Genomic DNA, 23,523 nt, shown 5'->3' with positions numbered 1-23,523 from the left:
TTTTTTACCTTATAGTAAATTTATGTTTTTCTTTCTTTTTTTTTTTAAAAAAAAACAATCAATAAGTTTCAGTTATGATTTTTGTCATTAATTATTTAGAATTACTTAGTCGAAATATGATGGATTATCTATTAAGTTAATTTTCAATTTACTTATATAGATATATGCAGTTTTTAAACTTCTACGTGCATAACTCATAACTTCACTTTTAACTGTATACATGTGTTAAAGTTTAATCCGGAGATGAGCTATCCGTAAACATATTGTATTTAAGCGCATTTGTTGTGTGTATTTTGATGTTTTATTTTTCTATTATGCGTATTTATCATTATATGTTCTGTTAATTTTTTTTTGTGTATATGTATATATAAAAGATTTCATACACAAACTTGCAGTATATTTCTGTCATGCGAGGTGGAGAACACAAACTTTTTAAAAAGCATTCATCATATGTGACTCGTGATTGTTGAAATCAAAACGGTATATGTATATATAAACGATTTCATACACAAACTTGCAGTACATTTCCGTCATACAATATTAATGGTGGAGAACATAAACTTTTTTAAAAGCATTCATCATATGTGACTCATGATAGTTGAAACCAAAACAGTGTATATATAATATAGCTTTGTATAAATACTATGTTGTTTCGAAAAAACTAATCAAGTCATATAACTGTTACAATAAATCAGCTTCAAAAAAACCTTTCTATACCATAATTAAAATTCAAAATCAAGTAGCTATACCAAAAGCTGAAATAGAAAGGCAGATTGCTATACCAAAACAATAATAATAATAAAAAAGATTCATAAAGTAGCTTCCTAATAATAACAACTAAATTGTCTATGGAATAACAATCAATTTTGTGTTATCACAATCAAACTGTGGCCTCATTGGCCTGTCTAGACTCTCATCATCACTCACGATATTTTCCTCAATCTTCGGAGTCCCGTGACGCCATAAAAGGACAGCATATAGAGCTATACCTAAATATATCTTACACCTCATAAAAGATGTATATATCATCTATCAATATATATGTATGTTCATTGGGGAAAAGGCATCGTTTCCACCCTAAACTATACTTGAAAAGTCTAAGACACACCTAAATTATTGGAGTGACCTAATATACACCTAAACTACTTAAAAGTGAAATTTTTTATCCCCTAAATCTGACGTGAAAAAAACATAATTATTTAAATTAAAAAAGGCGCGTCTAAATAAAAAAATAACGAAAAAAAATAATTAAAAATTTCCCTCCCCAATCCCCAAACATCTTCTTCTTCATCACCCCCCACCCCCAAACATTTCCTTCATCACCCCCACCCCTAAACTCCAACCCCACCCCAACCAACACATCTTCTTCATCACTCACCACCCCCAAACTCCAACCCCACCCCCAAATGACGGGATTTTTTTCACACCCCGATCCGCCCACCCAATCGAATCAATGTCAATTTCACCTATAACCATCAATTTTTCTCACAATACCATTGATTAGTCATCTAATCCGTCACCATTATTGTTTTAGCTAACAAATTTTAAATTTTTAATATTTTTTTATAGATTTATTCCAAATCACTAATTTTGAACTAAGTTTAAACAGGTTCGTCGAAATCCAATGACTCGTGGTATTTGTCGAAGCCTTTTATCATCTCCGTTAGTATCAGCAGACTAAATGGACCTATAGCCCATGCTTTCTTCTCATCGAATTCTTTCTCCATTAAATCAAGATACAAACTTTCAATCACTTTAGATGAATTGAAAAGTTTGCAACTAATTTTTCCAGCAAAGGACACAACTTGTTTCTTCAAATAGTCTCAAACTCAGCAGAAGAAAATCTTTAATTAATGAAATATCCTCATAATTCTCAGTTCCAGGCAAAACAAGTTTTCCTTCAATTTCCCAAAAGTATGAATATGTTGAAACTTCCCAAAACTCAATTCAAGAAAAAAAAATTTAAACATGATTTCTAGGCTTGAGAGCTTTAATTACCCGGAGTTGATATGAATTGGTGGACCATATGAAAGGTAAAAGAGGAGTGCAAAGTTGCATTAGTAGTCCAGTAGGCTATTTGCAGAGGAAACACAATCTTGGATTGATAGTGAAGAAAAAGAAAAAAATTTGAACAATGAAGGTTTTGGACAACAATGAAGATTTTGGATATTGAAGAAAAGAAAAAAAATTGACCTCATAACAATGGAGGTTTGGGACAACAATGGAAATTCTGGATATTGAAGAAGAAAGAAAAAGAATTTACATTAAAAAGAAAAAAGAAAAATTTATGAAAATAATAAATTGATTATCTTTTTTGTATCATGTTGATGTGGCGCTGACGTGGCAGGCGCGTATACAACATCACACTACGAGCAAGTGGTATAATGTCTGATAGGGTGTAAAAAGTATCACTTTTTTATAGTTTAGGTGTGTAATAGGTCACTAATATTGTTTAGGTGTGAACTAGACTTTTTCTGTAAATTTTAGGACGAAAACGATGTCTTTTCCCATGTTCATTGTGATGCTAAACTATATATATATATGTGTGTGTGTGTGTGTGTATCAAATGAAAAAAAATAGTGATGTATATACTGTATATATGAACATGTACTCATATTAATATGCTTGTGTCATTCGATTATATATATATATATATATGCACACCATACTAAATAAATACTAATCAAAATCATTCTTAAACAAGCACATTTTTATCCTGAAGACATATGAAATAATTGCATCACAAAGAAAATTATTAGTTTGTTATCAAAACATGTCCAGCAAATGCTCTCGAAAACATTATCCAAAATAAAAGTATAAACACAAAAACATTCAAATGCAAATCAAGCCAGACATATTTATACAAGTTCGCTCTATATACATATATGCAAACTGTATACACATATATACACTCTCCCCCTCCCTCTCTCTCTCTCTCTATATATATATACACACACACACACACACAAATTGTATATATAAAATTGAACTTTACAAATGTATATATATGCATATGCATGCATATATATACCAAAAAGGTATATAAATATTCAAATTGAAAAAACATTCTGTATAAAAACATATACAAAACTACCTCATCATCATTGTTAACTTCATTACTTCCCATTTTAGATTTAGATGCCTTAGAACATTTAACCCTTTCCTCTTTGCTAGAAGATACAAAATTCTTTTTTTTTTTCGATAAACCAACCACTGATATTTTGGATGTGTCCGTTAAATCATCTCTTGACTGTGAATGTACCATGCTACTATGATTATTCACATGGTCGTTCTTTTGTTTTGTTCGTGACTCTACTTTCGACTTGTCCACTTCCAACTCCGCTAAAAAACCTACATTTTCACTATCTAATTGAGAAATACTCAAATCAAACGATGGAGCGCCGCAATTAATCATGGGTATATTTTCAATACCTCTTGTCAATCTCCTATTAGGGGGTTTCTTCATCCATTTGAAACAACAAGTAATTGATAACTTGAAACCCTAATAAAAAATGCGAAATAGATGAACAATCTAATAACAAAAAAGTACTAAAAGATTACCTCAAAATCAAAAAGAAATTAAAATTAATAACAAAAAATACTAAAAGATTACCTCAAATCTTCAATAAATATCATAAACTGATTTTATGTGGTGAAAAATCCGCCAAAATAACTTTTCAAGGAACAATCAATGGTGATATTCTGTGATATTATAGTGATTTTGAGCTCAAAATAAACAAAAAAAAATTAAAGATCTTTTGAATAATTGTGTATTATGATATTGCCAAGGTTGTTGTTTCTTCAATGGAAAATCAAGTAGAGAGTATATACGATTTTGAAAGAAAATTAAGGAAAAGAAAGTGAAGAACATATCTACTATAATCTTGAGTTTTGATAATCAAGGAGAGAGTATATTGGTTGCCGTTTATTCAACCAATAGGATAGAGAAAGAGAAAAAATAAAATATTAAAAATAAATCATTTAGAGATAAAATCGATATATACAAATCTTATATATTTGTATATAGGGCTCCACCAATAAACTGATTTTAAACTGTCAAATAATTATAAATTATAATTTTCTAAAACATTAATTATATTATGTAATTAATATAGTATTTTGTCCATGACATTTATTTTTTCCTAAATCGATAGCATATTGGATCCAAAGAATTGAGTGATTGGATAGGCACTAGATGATTTTTTCAGCCTTGGAATTTGGATTAATAAAATAATATAAAAATCATGGTGGAGTAGTAATAATTAAATTAAGTAGGAGTACATACATATGCTATCAGTACGTTGGAGGTAGGGTTGATTATCGATTGATAGATTCGACTCATATACTAATTACAAAATTGTTAAATTTATAATCTAGTATTAATAAATTAATAATGTTATTTTGTATGGGATTGCCAATTTTACCCGAAATATAACGCTCCTAATTAGAGGGGGTGGTTGATTTAGCTTAAGAATGATAAAATTACTCTATAACAATATGACTCGTCAATGATCTAATCAGTTCAACTTTGAGCAGGTCATTAAGAACATCATTTGTTATTCAGTTTAACTTGCCCAGTCTAATGCAGTTCAACTAAAATTTTGATTGATTTGAGTTAAAATACATTCTAATTCATATAAATCAAAATATTTAAAAGGAAAAAAAATATCAAGCAATTAAACAAATCTATAATCTCTCTCTATATATAATATTTAAAGTGTGAATACCCTTTGAAAAGTGATTTGAAGTTTTTGTCCTTCATTGAAAGACATTCCTTTAGACAAAACTGTCTTTTCGCTATTTTCTTCGATTTATTATTTAATTATTTTTATTATATTAACTAGACTCCTAAAATATATAGAAAGAAAATAATTAATATTTTTCTTTGTAGTGATAAATTAGAAAATACTCCTAAAATAGGGCTCTATTAAGGAAATAATTATATAAATATTGAGATGCACGTTAAACTACCGAAGAAATACGTTTACTTATTGAGAAAATATGATTGATGCTCATCTAACTTGATTCGATTGTATATTTAGATTGGTGGATGCTTAATTTTCTAATCCTTAACTTCTTCACTGTTTTTGTCAATATAATAGAATTCAACGTGTGTATATATATCTTCTTTATTTTCATTCAAGTCATTCTTTAGGGTCAAAATTTTCGCTCAAACAAGAATTATTTTCATCAAAACTAAAGCTTTGTGATCACTATTGTATTATTTTGTTATAGTTTATAGGCTGTGGATGAATTTTCAGGTGGTAGATGAATGGCGACCGGCTTTGAGAATTTTTTTAGGTAAAAATTAAGTTTAATTATATTGTTTTTATATCTCTGTTTTGTGAATTTTTTTGTGTAAAGGTTAGGTTTAATTAAATAAATTCTCTAAAAGATGTTAAATTTAATTATTGTATTCATCTTTATTATTTAAAAAAATATCGTATTTAATATAACGTTTAAACTCAATCAAGGGAGGTACACGCGCGAGGCTCGTACACCTAAATTAGTATATTAAAAGTGTGAAGATACTTAGAAAAGTGATTTGAACTTTTTCCCCTTCATTAAAATACTATGCAATAGATAAAATTGTCTTTTCACTTTTTTAAATTATTATTTAATTATATTTATTATATTTTAAAGTAAAGAACCCCAAAACATATGGTAAATTTTACAAATTAAAGAGCACTAAAATGCATGGTAAGAATTATTAAGAAAACTAATATTTATAGGGTTCTAAAATATACTATATATAAGAGGAGAAGAGAAAATTGAAAAAATCGTACTTTTTTTTCGGCTAAAAGGGAAATAAAGAGATACACTTTTTTCCGGCTAAATTGGAAATACACGTTAATGACTAATTACCTATGAAAGAATTACAATTGAGAAAAGGGAAAAAAGGAAAAAAAGAAAGCAAAAATATAAGTAAAAAAAATAATTATTATTAGTCTAACATTGATAAATAATAAATTAAAATCAATAAAATATGTTATTAAATTTATCTCTTACTTGACTTTGTAATTAAATTATTTTCCTAATAATGAAGGGTTTGAAATCAATTAAAATAATATATTAATTTTTCCTTATTCGAGTTATATAATTTAGGACTTTCAAAGCAATTGATATTGTATATTAATTTTTCCTTTTTTAGGACTCTCTTATATATAGAGAGATAGAAAATACAACAACACAAAATTTTTAGGTATGCTTCTAATCTCGAACACCTTTTTTTCTTTGGTGAATTCTGAATTTTTTTGCAATATATTTGTTTTCCTTCAAAATTCAGTTTCATAACGTGGAAATTTAAAAAAAGAAAATTCGTTCGCCATCGATTTTTGTTCTTCTACTTTATTATTTTTGTTTCTCCATTAATATTGATTCTTGTTCTACTTTATTGTAATTATTTATGTTATTATTAATTTATTGTAAGCAGTTATGTTATATTATTATACTCATATATAATGTAGCTTTATTATTTTAGAACACTTTTTTGTGCATTAATATAATTTTGAGTTTTGATATCAATAATGAAATTTTATTCACTATATTTAATTTACTCCTTAATTGTGTAATTGTTATTGTGATAACGAATTACCATTATATTAATTTGAGATTGTTGTAGAACCTGCAGATTTCAAAATCTGCCCTTTATGTCTATATAAACATATCCATATTTATATTTTTTTTAAAATTTTTTTTCCGTGTGAAATTACTTTTGATTTTTAGGCATTTAATTTAGAAAAAATTACAGAAACTAGCATCCTTAAGACTATAATTACAATAAATAGCAAAACTTTTTAAAAATTACAGCTTATAGCAAAAGTAGCAATATTTTACCCACTTCATAGTAATGGAAGAATATGTATTTTTCAGTTGTGCATATATATTTATGAGTAATACATATATATTTGTATATGTATTTATATAGCAACATTTTACTTAAACAAAATACAATTGCTACTTTTCGTAATTTTGAAACTGTTGCTATAAAAGTTATAATTAAGGCTAAAGAGTTGCTATTTTTGAAATTTTCCCTTTAATTTATTATGAAATATTGTAGAGGCATCAAATCTCAAAGTATAATGCTAACCGATGAAAAGACTTCACAAATAAGAGACATAAAACCTTACCCCAAAGGTAGACATAAATTCATCATATTTATGCATTCAAAAGATAATTCAATCTATATCAGTATAACAACAATCATTCTCATTATTTAAATAAATATAAAATTTAGTGTAATGTTAATAATTTTTTTTTCTAAATAAGATGTTATTCTTATCATTTTATATGAACTAGCGGAATATATATGTGGTTTTGCACGTACAATAGCTAGTATAAGAAAACCAACAAACAAACAAACAAAATTTTTATAAGAATTGGATGGTTGTAAGAAGCACATATTTTAACTTCTTTTAACCCAATCCACTCAAATAACATTTGGACGGATCAATAACCGGTCCATTTATTAACATATTTGACCCGTCAAAATTCTGCTGAATCCACTCATTTAAGGGCCTTAATTTAGCCCATTGTGGAGAACATATTTGGAAGATGATTTAGCCCATTAGCCAGAAGCCCACTAATCCAGTAGTTGGGCTTTGTTGCCCAACTTTCGAGCTAATGTCCAATAAACGGATCCAGCACTTGTCCTTGCATATCCAGGAAATTACGCCTACTCTCTCAAAGTGGCCGATCTTGAATTTTCTTCCCCAAAAGTATGTGGTCTTCAAATTTTATTCTCGTTAAATAAGTTTTAATATTTATCTATAAAGTAAATTTTTTGATCAATTACGAAGGGAAGTTAGAACGTCCGCTTATGGAAAACACATCTAAGTTCTACCTTTTGCCCATAAAATAAAACTTCTGGCCAATTATACAGGTTCATTGAGTTATTAAGTAAGGCCAAAAAATCGAGACTACCCCTTGTGGAGATCGTTATTTTTGTAAGACATTTTTATAAGGGATAAAATATCAAGAACAACCCATTTCAGTGTCATTTCTAAACTTAGTCCCTGCATATATCGTATAGAAATTGCACTCAATAATCATTTATACATATATTCTTTTAAGTTATATTTCATTTTCTTGATCTTCTTCTTTTTCTTCTTTGCTTAATAATATAATTACAGGGTTTATTGAATATCGTCTCTCTATTTTTGAGGTAGAAATAATATCTGCATACAATTTATTCTTTTCAAATCTCACTTTATGAGAACATATTGAGTATATTGTTATAATAGTTGTTGTTGCTTAATAATAAAACTATGCATTGCTTGATACATTATAAAAAGTTGTGTTTCACAAACTCAAAACTCAAAAAATCCTTAATTTTTTATTTTTAATTTATCGTTATTTAAATAAGAGAGTTTTACCTAATCAAGAAATCATGTCATAACTAGTAACGCTGTTTTTAATTCATTTGCTTAAAAGTAAGTTAGCCCAAAATACTTTTTATTTTATACAAGTCAAATATGCATTCAAACACAAAAAATACCTAAAATCACGAAATAAAGCAAATATTAATTAATTATGCTACCTCTTACTGAAATAACAATCATGCTCATACTAAAAACACCACTTCTCATTAAATTTTATCCTTTTATTCAATTCAATTTAATAACAAACACACAAATTTTGATAGTAGATGTGGTTTAGGTTCAAAGTAGGTCAAAACTAGAACTATATTCTTAAATCCTCAAAGCTAAACATCACTTTCAATTAAATTAAATATACCGACCTAGTAAAACTCAAATTAAATAATAATTAAAATGATAATAATTCTCCTTATCAGATAAGGTTCAAAATCACCATCAATATTTTTTTCCTTTATATATTTTTTATGCGTACGAACATTACTGGTTGGATATTTTTGTCAAACTAATAAACTTTTTTTTATTAACTTTATAAGTCTATATCCGCACACCCATGACACACATACATTGTATATACATACTGTATACATATTATACACAATTGGATTAAAAAAAAGAAGCTGATTTGGTTGGGAGGAAGACTCCAAAAAACAGCATCACTGTACTTAATTTTGGTCCACAAGATTTAGAGAAGGCAATCTAAAGGAGCTTGCTCCTTTATTGGAATTTTGAAAGTGATTTGATTGATAATTTTTGTTATTTGAAAGGTGAGCTTGTGGTTGTGGATGCAAGATTTTGTCTTTGTAAGTTTGTTATCTGGAAAAAGATTTGGTCTTTATTTCTTGATTATGGTGGGAGTTGGGGGGTGTTGATTGGAAATTTGTGAGATTTGTATTTATTATTCTTGATGGGCTGTTATTTTGTTATCTTATTTTTTATATGGAACCAAAAGATGGTCCTTAGGTGGTGAAAAAGTAGAAAAAAATTCAATCTTGATTACTTGTAAGACTTCTATTTTGTGGTTTTGCAGGTGGGGTGGCGTTGGATTTTGATTATTTTGTGTTTTCACCTTTCCTTTTTTACTGATAAATTTGTGGACAATGTTGTTCTGATATTATGTGACCAAGTCATATGAAGCAGGTTCTTCTTTTTCTTTTTGTGAATCTTTATGTTTCTTGTTTGTTTTTTTTAAGGAGCCAAAAATTGGTGTACTTTAATTACAACTTGCTGATTGTTTTTTTGGAGTAAAGGAGGTGAAAAGTAGAAAAAGTAGTCTTGTAATCTGTGGTGCTGCAGGTGGGATGGTGTTTGACTTTGATTATTTTGTGTTTTCACCTTTCTTTTTTAATGATAAATTTGTGGACTATGTTGTTCTGATGCAATATTTTGTAGAAAGCCAGTTTGTGTGACCAAGTCATATGAAGTTTCTTGGTTGTTGATCCCCTCCCTGTTTGATTTTTTATTAGGAACCAAAAATTGGTGTAATTCAATTACAAATTGTCGTTTGTTTTTGGGAGTGAAGAAGGTGAAAAGGAGAAAAAGATTGAATCTTGATTACCTTTTGGACTTCTAATCTGTGGTTCTGCAGGTGGGGTGCTGTTTGATTCTGATTATTTTGTGTTTTTACCTTTCTTTTTAACAAGATCAATGATGAATTTGTGGACAATGTTTCTTGTTTGGTGATTCCCTCAATGTTTGGTTTTTATAAGGAACCAAAAGTTGATTACAATATGCTGATAGTTTTTGGGGTTGGAGGAGGGTGAAAAGTAGAAAAAGATTCAATCTTCATAGTCTTTTAGTCTTCTAACCTGTGATGCTGCAGGTGAGGTGTTATTTGATTTAGATTAATTTGTGTTTTCATCTTTCTTTTTTTACAAGATTAATGATAAATTTGCGGACAATGTTGTTCTGATGCAATTTTTAGTAAAGCTATTTTTGTATGACCGGGTCATCTGAAGGTTTTCTTCTTGGGTGAACCCTTCCATGTTTGGTTTTGTAGCCTTGTTGGAATAAATTACTTCTTAATCCTTTTTGTTGAGTAGTCTTTTTTTGGTCCATCAACCCTTTTGTAAGGTAGTTTAGTTTTCTTTTTATAGCCTTTTAATAGTTGATTATGTCTTTTCTCTTCCTTGTTTCAAGGTATTCTGTTCCTGAAATTCTGGTTTCTTTTGGTACCTAGCAAAACCTTCCATTTCAATTTATGCTTTCGGTTATGGTTCCTGTTTTGTTTTCTTACAAGTTATTATCTGATTGTCTGATTGGAAAAATAAATGGATTTCTGTTGGCAGTCAGATTCAGATATTCTTCATCGCACCACGTTGAGTAGGGATTTGAATTGAAACAAGGTTCTTAGGCCTACGGGGGTGCCAGATTTACGGTTCTATCATGTGCTTATATCAGTCGATGGTGAAGGATTTTAGTGAGGGATAAACTTTGAATTCATGGAGAACTCGTGTGAATTTCTGAGCAATGGAAAACCAGCTGATCCTGGCTTGCAAATTATAAGGCACCCTTCCTACCAATCTTGTGGGAAATTATCGTTATCTTGGTTTGATATTAGAATTTTCTACATCAGAATCAGCAATTTTATGGTCGATGATTCAACCCCAGAAAGTCTTACTCTTAACCATATCCCTCTAAGCCCCGATACGCTGCTTGAAATAAATGGTAAAAGATGCTCCATGTACTCCGAAGGATCCTCTTGCCTTCTTCGAAGGGATCGTGTTGATAAGAAAGCTGAAGAAGCTACATTTGTGAGCACAGATAGCGTAAGATTGACAGGGAGTGTGACCTTTGAGGTTTCCTATAAAGATGATCTTGTTCTCTCTGGGGTTTTGGAGATGGCGAACATCAACGGTTTTTCCGGGGATTCTAAAAACTGTCTTAGGAGATGGAGCATGAACTGTGAATCAGTTTTGAGTGCTGGCACTGGCTTTTTGAAGGGAAAACACATTGTGGGTTCTGAATCATTGTCGCCCACAATTGAAGTCTACGTCACCGGTTGCTTCTCTGGGACACCTATCATCTTAACTAAGACTTTGCAGCTAAATCACAGGAAGAAGCACCATAGAAAGGGTATGTTAGACTCCATACCGGAGCATGAAACAGCTGAACAGCATAAAAAAGTCTCACCTGAACATGATCTGCAGGTATTATTTATTCCTCCGACCTTGTTTCTTATTTTTATTGTCGTATTAAGTTGTTGTTCTTGAATTCTCTGCAGTGGTCACTGTAATCGAAATGTTAACCATGCGAAATTGCTGGTATGGCATATGCTTACAGCCAAACTTTTTACATAGTTCACCAGTGGGTGAAATGAGATAATCGACATCATTGCCTTCAGTTATTTAGTGTCCTGATGATATTCTTTGAGACGTTTTACCCTTTTTCTTTTCCAAATGATAACAGGGGTATACTATACACAATTTCACTTGTGCGGATTGTCTTTCAAAAATTCTTATGCGTGTAAGCCCAAATTGTTTACGTCTCTTTTCCATGTTGGTGATCTGTCAAGAAGTAATACATGCTAGCTTATACTGGACAGCTCTTTCCTCAAAATCATTATATTATTGATTGCATAGGCACCTTTAAGATAGTTCTACCTTCTTCAAATTTCTCTGACCAAATGTAACTACATTAATGGTATTCCGGTGAATGTACTAAAAAATCATGCTATATTCTATTCTAACATTGCATCTACCTCCATAATGTTTCATACCATGAAACATGTTTATTTATTTTGTCACAACCTACAAAAGGTTGGCATCTTTTAGGAGAACTACCTGACACTGGAAACAGAATCTTATCCTAAAGGCTAAACATGTCAGACGGTATGGGCAGCTCATACTTTTTAAGTTGTTGTTTAATATATAATTTCTTCATTTTTTCCTATTGAATTGTCCCTATCCTTCTAGATTTTCTTTACTGTTAAAAGAAAGTTGTCACTGTCCTTCTAAAGACCAGCGTGCATGGAGGGTTATCATCAGTATAGCAACTGGATGGGCGACCATCTTTCTCTAATTGCAATCGTTTTCATCTCATCAAAGAGTACTTAACCATTCTGGTTGTCTATTTTGAGCTAAATTAGAATAGATTCTTCCTATATAATCTCCTTAAATTAGATGGATTTTTTGTTGGTGGTCTGAATGTGTAGATCCTGAAACAAAAATTCAGACGGAATACAACAACAATAACTATGCCTTAGTTCTAAACAAGTTGACGTCGGCTATATGAATCTTCACTTCTTCATTTGAGCTCATTACTTATCACCATCATACTAACTAAAACAAAAGTTAAAAATAAGTTCAATTTATATGCGTAATTAAATAATAATAGAAGTTCTCTAGTACATATCCTCAACTAATGGTTATCTGCTATATCGATTTCCGTTCTACCCTATCTTTAGCTCTAAGTCTGCATTGATACCAAGCATTTGTAGATCTTCCGAGAAAACTTCCTTCCAATTTCTTTCAGTTGGACAATATTGAAGTGTCTGCTCCAGTAATCTAAGGCCGTTAATTTGAAGTTGACGAAAATGTATTTGCATTTCATCTTCAGTTTCAGATATTTTATTTCTCTGTGTCTTTTCGATTGCAAAATATTCTCAAGGCAGCGGTTGGATTTAGCACTTCTTAGTACTTAATTTGAACCACGAAGTAAGTTCTATAGGTGCAATTAATTAGATAAATCCCATAGTTTCTCAGATGTATGATTACTTGATGTAAACTGCACAGCTTCTGAAGTTCATTTTATGTTTTTACAGGCAACAGAAGACAGAAATTATAAGCCAGAAAGCGAAGAAGACTACAACATGTACTGGGGACGAACAGAACTTATGGATGGAGAAGACGGAGAAATGTCCTGGTTCAATGCTGGGGTCCGAGTTGGTGTTGGGATTGGCCTTGGCATTTGCGTAGGAGTTGGAGTAGGAGTTGGTTTATTAGTCCGTACGACACGAAACTTAAGAAGGCGCCTTATGTAGTTATTATACATAGCATACATATAAAGGCTAACAACAGAGAGAAACTTGTTTTAAGAGTATATTCTACTTCCCAGACATTTTCGACATTTCTAACCATTTTCGTTTTCATGTGTAATATGTTTTCTGCTTCTTTTTCCTCCTTCGCGGCCCCCTAGTTTCCTTTTTTACCTCTCCAGTTGGCGGCCTTTTGGTGCTGAGGAGTGCAACAGTTGCTAAAGATGTATGGACATGTATAGGTAATGTTATAGTACCATGTTGAGCTTGTTTATTTGTGTGTAAATTTTTATTTTTGAGAAGAATAGAAAGGATTTTCGTGTGAGAACGTTATGGCCTGGTATTTGCGCCTTTTCAGCAACGATAGTATCAGTATATGTTACGCGTTTAATCTGTATAGCCTGGCCTTATGACTCGATGAATTCGATTGATCAAGTTGGTTCTTTTTCCTTACATGATTTTGCATGTTGTTGCACACAACTTTGATCCTCTGGATTGATTGTGTAAATAGTTGATGTTGAAGTGTATTGGAAATGTTTGCCCGACCTAAATCAAATAAGAATACATTATTATAGATGAAAGATTGGGACGTGACTAGATAGGAAGATTTGAAGGTCGAAGCTTAGCAAGTATTGAAGTGTTGTCACAATTTGCCTGGGAGTGGCATAGTGTGTTATTCTTCAGTATATGTATTCCTGCCCGTTGCTTCATTTGCTTTGTATGTCGTTATTTTGCTGTCATATTTCTTTTAAACCAAGGATCTACCGAAAACCATCTCTTTACCCTCCTACAGTAGGCGTAAAATCCATGTACATCATACTCTCTTCAGATCTCCGCCCCCCCCCCCCCCCCAAGAGGATTGCAGTATTTTATGGAGCAACTTTCTCTTAGCTGAGTCCCACTCCCCTCAGATCTTACCCCCACTCCTACCCCCACCCCCACCCCTCTTAGCTGAGTCCCTAGCCGGAGTCTATTGAAAATAACCTCTCTACTTCATCTTTAGTATGAACTACGTACATTTTACCCTCCCGAGACCCTACTTTTTGGGAGTAGGCTGGGTATATTGTTGTTGTTACTTTCTCTTAGCTGATAAAAACGAAAAAAAGGAAAGCAGAGAATATGGTCTTAAAAAGCTAGTAGTACTTTTTGATTTCTGCATAAGCAAAAATACATTCTACAATGAAAGTTATCTGAAATAACCTCTCAGGTAGTGTTCTAGTCTCTGAGAACATAATCTTACATTCCTCCTTATTTATTTTAACTTAGTTAGGCATATAAGACTCAACTTTGTCAGTAGAACAAACGTTTAAGCGCTTGCAGTGGCTGGTAGGGCAACAGCTTCGGGTTCCGGAGCAACCTCTACTGCAGAGTAACCATTAGCACCAGGGGGGTGTTTGTCGAAACCCCAAAACTTGGCGACTTTCACATCATCTTGAGCCATTTGCCTCGAGAACTCCTCGTGATCATAGTTCAAAGTAGCTGTTCCTCCAAACTCAGTAGGAAGATTATCCACGTCGAAGTATGACTTCATCAGTTCCACACTGTCCTTGTTCTTTGGATACACAAACTTGACCTTCTGAAATGTTTTGGGATCCATAAAGTATTTGACAATCTGGAAATGTGAAAAAGATAACGTTAAGGGGATGGCTAATGATTGAACAATATAAAGAATAAATAGATCATAAATCGAGAGTAAGAAATTTGGAGGACATGACATCAGAGATGTAATTTGCGGTCTTTGAAATAGCTAACACTACAAGCTAGGTTTGTTCGACTAGCAGGGAGGAGGGTAAGAGAAAACAAAGAGGATTGAAAGCAAACCTTCCAAAATGCTTCAAAAATTCGCGGTGGGTTGTACAAAAATGCTACAGCGAGTCTCTCAGGGTAGTGGTTTTGCAAAATATTGATGGTCTCACGAGCAGATTTTACAGGAACATTATTGGCTATAGACCATCCAGTGAAGTCAATTAACCAGGCCATCTGTTCTTGACCTTCTGGCAGATTAAATATGGCATTCTCGATCAGATACACCAAATGCTTCATCTGGTTGTCTAGTGCTGATGTGTTCTGCAAATATGAGCAACAATTTTAAGTTGCAAAATGGAATAGGAATTAAAAATAACAAAAAGAAAGCTTTTGAAGACATCAACTTGCTTGTACGTTACCTGCATTCCTGGTCGCAATATAAGGACTGTCCTGCCATAGCGATCATGAAAATTTGCTTTATACACCTTCCCAGTCTCACCTTCTATTGCTACTTCATTCTAACAGTGCAACACCATTTCATGGTCAGCAAAAGCAATTGTAGAGTAATATGGTATTTACAGGAAATTGTATCTGCAAAGGTCTAAATATAAAATTCGCAGGGCATTGAATGGTAACATAAATCGATCATCACCTACTTCCAGCATTTTTTTTTGTTTGATAGGTAGCTCTGATAAACAGCCATGTTGTTGATCCAAAAAAGATAACCACATTAGTGAAATCTATTGTTCCCTTACCCAGCGAATTTCTTCAGGTTTAAACGATAATCTCCATTTAAGTGTATCCTCCAACATCTTCTTTGCTTTATCTACATTCCAGTTCCGTGCTTCCAAATACCTTTTTAAACATGTATCGGTGCAGTACAGTGCGCTGCGCCCTGAGAGTTGCCCCAGGGAAGCCTTAAGCTCCTTTACCTATAAAAAAAAAGGCACAATCGCTAAGAGCTCATACAGGATAACAAGCTAACATAAGCTAATGTTTAAAAAATCCACTCTATATTTATCATCCTAGCCATGAAGCATCAAGAGGATTCAATCATCCATTGTCAAACCTTTCTAGGCCAAGTATCAATATGCAACGACTATGCAACCACAAAACATCAATACCTTTCCAGCATAGTTCAAAATTAACATAGAATGATAAGAAAGCAAATACATTAGAAGTGAATCGTAAGTACATAAGAAATCCCCAATCAACTATAATCTAATTGAGAGCAGGAGCATGTAAGATACAAATCTAAATATTAGCACTATTGGTTACCTTGTGCTGCTGGTCCTCACCCTGCTGTTCACTATGAGAATGGTTCTTGCGACGAAACATGGTCAATGCTACTATAGTTGGTCCCTTACTTGAGCTTTACCTGACAGAAAGATGCATAAAAATAAGTGAGCAACTTTCAGCTAATAAAACATTGTTAATATTGAAATACCCATGCGGCATTGCAATATTTTTTCACAGATGAAATGGCCACACAGTGGGTTTTGGCTTTAGCAAGCAAGAAAAGCACATTGTTCTAACCAGCATTTTATTTGAACAAAAGACGTAAGATTTGCAGTAACACTTACTGTAGCAGTTTATTGCTCCTAAAAGGGCCACCATAAGGCAAAAGGCAAACGAATTATTGCCATATCCCAGATAGGCTTTTCACAATTGCGAAACAATTTAATTTTCATATCAAAGCAAAGATAATGTTGCAGTCTAATGAAGAAGCAGAGAACAATATGCTGCATCTTTCAACATTTGTATGCTTAGTCAAAGAGGATGATGAAATTGAGAGGCAGCGAAGTTGCCTAAAGTAAAAGCTCTAAAGGCAACTCATTACGGGTCTAGAAACCCTATCAGGTACTCTGTCACTAAACAAATATCATTTTATCAAGTTGTCCACTTCCAAGAATCAGACGCATCAGCAAGTACAAAAGTAAAGTACAGATTCTCACAGTATGGTAGGTGTCACTCTGCATTTAGAAGAATCACTAGTACATTTGCGAATGCAACTACAAATACAACTTCGCAATAGATTTGGGAAGAGATCCTAATAAGTACTATGCAGCATGCTCGGTGCACTTTTCACTAGGGATTGTTTTTATGAGGAACCACCAGCCAATTCGCGGAAGGTTAGAATCAGAGCAGCACTAGTACAAAATATTAATATCGCATTGCGTATATAAGAAAATGACATAGCATATAGCATTCAATCAGCAAGACCCCCCACCAGAAAGGGATCAATTTCTACTGCAAGTGCTTATGCTTGCGTTCTAATACTTACGGTTTGTAGTTTGCCATGTTTTCTTAAGAATGCAACAAGGCCTTGAATAAGAGAAAGCATAAAACTTCCACTAATTTGAGGCGAACTAGACTTGAACTACACTGATTAGTGAACATCACATTCACTAATCAGTGTAGGATAAAATAGTGTCATGCATTCCATATTTCACCCTCTAAATGAACAGTAAAAATTAGCGACTACGATTTCTTGTTTTTCAAGTACAAAATTCATCCTTTTGAGCATAAGATTTTGTAGCACAAATCATCATTATTCATCATTTAAAACAAAAATGAAAGAACTATTCTTAAGGTCAAAGTCAAGAAGAAGTGTAAATTAGGTGGTAGATCAACAAAAACCACCAAACACAGTCTTAGCAGAGCAGTCTCTGGAGGCTTGACTCATTATCTACCTACAACAGATAGGTGATTCATATATAAGAACAATTAGGTATTACAAGATTGAAAAAAAAATAAAATCTAAACTTTCCCTAAGCCATCATAAATTAACTATATAAAATTAACACATCCCTGTACAACGTAATCTGCTGTCAGTCAATCTGACTACACCTCAATCTTGGTTGGCCTAGGCCAGAATCATTGTACCTAATCAGCTCTATCCAGGTTCATTTCAGCTACGACAACATACCCAGTGTAATCCTACAAGTAGGGTAGGGTCAGGAGAGGATAGAGCATACGTATACCTTACCCTACCTTTGGATTTTTTCTAAAAAAAATAAAAAATTCTTCTTAGCCCTTTGCAGGAACTCCCAACCTTTTAGCTCTCTGAATGACTCGAACTCACAACCACGGGGTAACAATTGAGGGGTTAGCCCTTTGCAGGAACTCCCACCCTTTTAGCTCTCTTAATGACTCGAACTCACAACCACGGGTAACAATTGAGGGGTGCTTGCCACTTGAAGGCCTAGCAACTCCCTTTTGTCCTATCTCGGGAAAGTACATAGGTTATTTCCACTCAAAAATCCCAAATCAATTAGTAACATTTAGCATTAGATTAACACAAACAAATTACAACAACAAACCCAGTATATTCCCATCAAGTGGGGTCTAAGGCACAAACAAATTAGTCAACAAGAAAAAAACACCACTCCAAAATAACAAACAATCAACAGATCCAACAACCCCATTAGCAACAGCAAACACAAAAAATATAAAAATAATAAATAAAAGTACAAAAAAAAAAATAGTAGGCCCAGTGGTTCAATAAAGTTGGTTTGCACCATAATAGGTCACGTTCAATTTTCAACAGAGACAGATACTAGGTAACTTTTTCCAGCATCGATGAACAGAGCTACCTATTACGCGATTATCAAAGAAAACAAAAAAAGAAACATGCAGAAACAGAAGTTAAAAAAAAAAAAATACAAAGAGAAGTGAACCGTCCGCCAGCTATTGAATCCTACCTGATGACTGAAGAAGAAAAACTGAAGGAAGAAAGGAGAAGCACAACAAAAAAGTGAGCTTTGAGGGGTACTTTTTTTCAACAGAATGTCATGCAAATTCTGCCAAAATAAAAAAGGGAAGGGGGAAATAAATTACTAATTAATTCATACACTACACGCACTTTACTTTCTCTCTCTCTCTATATATATATATATACAGATGTGTATATATATATCTGAGGCGCACAAACCTTTTTCTCTCTCTAAATGTACCTATACTCACATTCATATAGGTGTTGTACACATTATATAGCCTAAAATTAAAAATGGACCATAAGATTTTTTTATTTTAAAAAGCTACTTATTTGGCAATTTTACTTTGTTCATAGGAAAATATAGTGGTTTGACTAAATTTAGCTTTCGCCATAAATTTTGAAATTGAATTTTGTAGTACTTTTTAAGTTTGTGGTTTTTTGTGCGTTTGGATATTTATTTTATTTGATAAAAATTCCTAAGTTTTATGTGTGAAAGTTTTAAAATTTAAGTTAATTTGAAAATATTTGAAAATTAGATTTTTGAAATCTACTCAAAATAAATATAATATATAGATAAACACTTTAACTTGATTTCAACTGACAAATAAACTCTTTGAGTAACTATATTTTTTTTGTTGGTTTCTCATTCGGTGTCCGATATTCATATTGGAGTCAGATTAATTCGGATTCGCGCCGCGTAGGACCTCATTCGGGGGGAAGCGCTCCCAACAGAGTTTTCTCCATGCCCAGGATCGAACTCTTGACCTCTAGTTAAGGGTGAGCAGCCTCATCCGCTGTATCACAACTCATGTTGGTGAGTAACTATATTAGGCACATTAACTCGTCACTTAGATACCTCTACAATTTTTATACCGTGTTAACATCGAAATCCATGAGACATATTAAAGATGAGTTGGAGTGTTTTATTACTTGTCTTGATTAAGTGAATATATCTAATTATGCACTTCTAAAAATTAAGTGTTTATTTGTGAGCGGAGGCTAAAATATTTTTTATATGTTTGGCGATTTAATTAATAAATAAATTGTTGGGCAAATAAGTCATTTGCACGACTCTCTTGGTCGTTTCTGAATGATTTTGTGTTATATTAGTCTGGAAAGTGAATTTTTGTTAGTCACAAACGCCACGTGGCATTTGGATCTACGTTGTTGAGTCTCTACGGTGAATATCCACCGTTGATTTTATCTTGAATGAGTGCCATGTGTGTTGAGATCTGTCACGTTAGTCAAATTTGCCGTGCGTTAGATGCATTTTGTTGACCCGCTTACCCCGGATCCATCTTGATTTGTTTAATTTTTAAGGTTAATTTTTTAATTAACACAATAGATTTATGTAATCAATTACTTAATAATTATTAAGGGGCTGTTTGGTTAATAGTTATGCTGGTTTTGTAATGTACTATTTGTGTAGTGATACAATTATTTTATATATTATTATTATTACGCTACATAAATAATATAATTTTTTGTATAATTTAATTATAATATTGTTTAATATGCTATCTAAATATTCCATTAAATATACGATAATTAACTTTTCCTTATGCAATCAACTAAATAAATTAGAGTATTTTATGTTGAAATTAATTGATCACCAAATAAAGATGAAACAATATGCTAATTATTTCAAATCAAATAAATCTTCTAGAAATATTGCAAATTTTATTTGTTTCGGAAGGTGGGATGTGAAATGATATAGACATGATTTTTTTTTCTCCTTTTCTAGAAGTACAACTTGTTTTTTTTCTTCATCCGGTATCTGCAATGGACCCCGATTAATTCGATTCGTCCGGGTAGGACCCCATTTGGGAGGCAGCGCTCCTTACAAAGGATTTTTTCATACCCGAGACCTCTGATTAAAGGAGGAGCAACTCCATCCACTGCATCGCATCCTTTGGTGGTGTACAACTTGTTATTACTCAGATTTAGCTTCTATTTAACTATAAATTTTAAAATTGAAAATTGAGCTTTAGAAGTTGTGATTTTTAAAATTTGAAATTGTATTTGAAAGTGCATTTTATTTTTTAAAAATTAAAGTTGTATGAAAATTTCAAAAATTGATATGAACAATTTCCGGGAACTTAAAAATATTTGAAAATCTAATTTTCAAAATTTATTAAATTTGATGATGAATAGATACTTAAAGATAAATTTTTAAAATTTATGACCAAACACTACCCTAATTGATATTATTTTAATAAATCACCCACCCAATAATGCACGTTGGATCTAGTTGTTTGATTTGGTTTAATTTTATTTTATTAAAAGGGAAGAAATCAAGAAAAGAGGAAGATGCTAAGAGATATGTCAATGCAATAAGCCAAGAAATGTGGAATCCTACACTTAAGGATTGGATCCCTTATAGAGTAATTATTATTTTTTTAGTTTAATTCATACAAATTGAATTTTGCATGTGACCTTTTTGAATCTTAATTAATATCAAATTAGATAAATAAGAAGGATTATGATATGCACAATCATCATGGATGCATTAGCATTTAAATTGGAAAAAAAAAAAAGAAGAAAAAAAAAACAAAGAAGGATTGTCATAAGTTGACGATTAGTGTAAAAATATCATAAGTATAATGTATACTCTTAATTTATTTGTCAAACTAATTAATTTAGAATTGAAATGAAGTGGATGAATGATGATAAAAAATATTATTATGGAGTTTATAAGGCAAAAATGGTCAAAGTAAAAACTTTGGTCATCTTTAATATACGAGTTTATAGCATATAAACAACATGATTTGACCAAATCTTTTACTTCTAATATCTTTTATAATCTCTAAGATACTCTTTCTAAAATATGATATTAATTATATTTCTATTCCATTTCCATTATTCATTCTTTTTTAATATAAAAATACTTCAATTATAATATACTAATGGTACGTAACTACGGTTTATAAAGCTACATCAACAAATAAATAAATAAAATCATATGAAAAGAAAAAAAGGATATGAGATAACAGGGGCGGACCTACATAAAATTTCATGGTGCTTCGGCACCCAGTAAACTCGATGCAAAATAGGTATAATTACATAAAAAATATATAAAAATAGCTATAAAACATATAAATGCACCCATTGAAACAAAAGTTAGTTGGGTTCACTGGCATTTAAGTTGATCATAAGCTTCTCTACTCTTGAGATGTCCTGAGTTCAAACCTTGTTGAGGTGATTTTTTTTTTTTTTTTCAGGTTTTTAATTTTGTAAACACCCACAAATAACCACAACAAATGCTTAATTTCTTTTCTTTTCTTGACGAATTAGACAACATTATGCAAAGTTAGATATAAATTTCAAAGTCACATTAGAAATAAAATTAGTGTCAAAGTTAGATATAAATTTTAAAGTCACGTTAGAAATAAAATTAGTTTGTTAAGTCAAATTCGTCGCCTAAGTGCCTAATATCATAATGGCTTTTAATTGTAATTAGTAGAATGGCGTCATGTCAGTGCCAAATCAGTGTCAGGTCATTGTCACGTAAGAAAATAATTTTTATTTTTTTTAAATAATCCAACGCACATATTATTTTTATATATTTTTTAAAAAAAGCAAAAAAAATATATGTACTATTTATATATATGTATAAAATATACATTTTTAACATATATATATGTGTGTGTATAACAGACCCCCCCTCCTCCTTCTTCTTCTTCAACAGCTCCCCTCACCCACCACCACCACCCGTTCCCTCCTTCTTCTTCAATTCTTTAACAGCCCCTCCATCCCACCCCCACCCCTCGTTCCTCCTTCTCCTTTAATTTTCTTTTCATAGTTAACTCTAATAACTTGATTCGAATTTAACAAGAAATTGATAAATAACTTGTTTATGTAGATTAAGCCATGGCTCCTCCATCAACAGTTAGAAATCAACAATTGCAAGTAGAACAAAATCTAAACCCATCCACAATAATTCTAGGTCTGCCAAAAGATTTAGCAGCAATAATACTAATATTCGTTTCTTTGTTTTAATCTACCATGAAACCCATTAACGGAACCATACACAACAGAAACTCAAACATACACCACACAATGGGGAGCTGGCCGAAAAACACATATACTACACAAATTCTCTCTCATTTTTATGGATTCACAGAGAACCTCTCACCATCAATACACAAGCAACGCATCAGAGAAATCGAGGGAGGGAGATTTGAGAGGGGGAGCGATCGAAGACAAGAAACAAGAGGGAAAGATGAGAAAACACAGTAAAGAGAGAGAGAGAGGCGGGAACAGGCTGCTCCGACGAGTTTTTGCCGGAAAACGGCGGCACGACTGTCCGTTTTCCCTGATATTCGTCATTATCGAGTTTGCCTGAGCTCCGGCGTAGCGAAACAGTATCCCCAACTCTAATCCGAACAAACTCGAACAATTTCAGTCCGATTCCAGCGAAGTTCGCTGGAAGATGATTGAAACAGCGACGAGATATGCAATTTTGATACAATTTTAACTCTATTTCGGTGTGATTTGGGTATTGTTGTTTGATGATATACCGAAGAAGAAAAAGGGGTGGGGTGTGAGTATAGGGGTGCGGAGTAGGGATGAGAGGTGAGGGAGGGTGGGGGGCATTGAAGAAGAAAAGGTTTATTTTTTAATATATATATATATATATATATATATATATATATATATATATATGTATGTATGTATGTATGTATGTATGTATGTATGTAAAATGAGTG

The 23,523-nt window shown here is 32.1% G+C and overlaps 2 protein-coding genes across 24 annotated transcripts; one reads left to right on the top strand and one right to left on the bottom strand.

Annotated features, from left to right (window-relative positions):
• The first annotated feature begins 8,824 nt into the window (after positions 1–8,824).
• Positions 8,825–13,678, top strand: LOC107867008 (uncharacterized protein At1g01500). 18 transcript variants are annotated; one of them, XM_047411319.1, is made up of 5 exons: positions 8,962–9,142; positions 9,406–9,515; positions 9,842–9,963; positions 10,664–11,524; positions 13,138–13,678. In XM_047411319.1, exons 4-5 carry the CDS (start codon positions 10,817–10,819, stop codon positions 13,354–13,356), a joined length of 927 nt encoding a protein of 308 aa, XP_047267275.1. In that variant the 5' UTR covers positions 8,962–9,142; positions 9,406–9,515; positions 9,842–9,963; positions 10,664–10,816; the 3' UTR covers positions 13,357–13,678. The 18 variants fall into 18 exon arrangements, with proteins under 18 accessions (XP_047267278.1, XP_016568571.1, XP_047267279.1 ...); XM_047411320.1 differs by having other exon boundaries at positions 8,962–9,178; XM_047411331.1 differs by lacking the exons at positions 8,962–9,142; positions 9,406–9,515 and adding exons at positions 9,165–9,405; positions 10,085–10,197.
• Positions 13,679–14,470: 792 nt separating this feature from the next.
• Positions 14,471–19,059, bottom strand: LOC107867009 (phosphatidylinositol transfer protein 3). Of its 6 annotated transcripts, none has more exons than XM_016713088.2 (6): positions 18,801–19,059; positions 16,375–16,474; positions 15,852–16,028; positions 15,516–15,614; positions 15,172–15,417; positions 14,471–14,962 (listed from the first exon to the last, which is right to left on the bottom strand). In XM_016713088.2, the coding sequence occupies exons 2-6, from the start codon at positions 16,432–16,434 to the stop codon at positions 14,657–14,659; spliced, it is 888 nt and encodes a 295-aa protein (XP_016568574.1). In that variant the 5' UTR covers positions 16,435–16,474; positions 18,801–19,059; the 3' UTR covers positions 14,471–14,656. The 6 variants fall into 6 exon arrangements, with proteins under 6 accessions (XP_016568574.1, XP_047267290.1, XP_047267289.1 ...); XM_047411334.1 differs by having other exon boundaries at positions 18,763–18,809; XM_047411333.1 differs by lacking the exon at positions 18,801–19,059 and adding an exon at positions 17,983–18,459.
• Positions 19,060–23,523: the final 4,464 nt, after the last annotated feature.

Source organism: Capsicum annuum, chromosome 4 (assembly GCF_002878395.1).
Source record: "Capsicum annuum cultivar UCD-10X-F1 chromosome 4, UCD10Xv1.1, whole genome shotgun sequence".
In the NCBI taxonomy this organism is placed as follows: Eukaryota; Viridiplantae; Streptophyta; class Magnoliopsida; order Solanales; family Solanaceae; genus Capsicum; species Capsicum annuum.
This window is presented reverse-complemented; position numbering and strand designations above follow the sequence as displayed.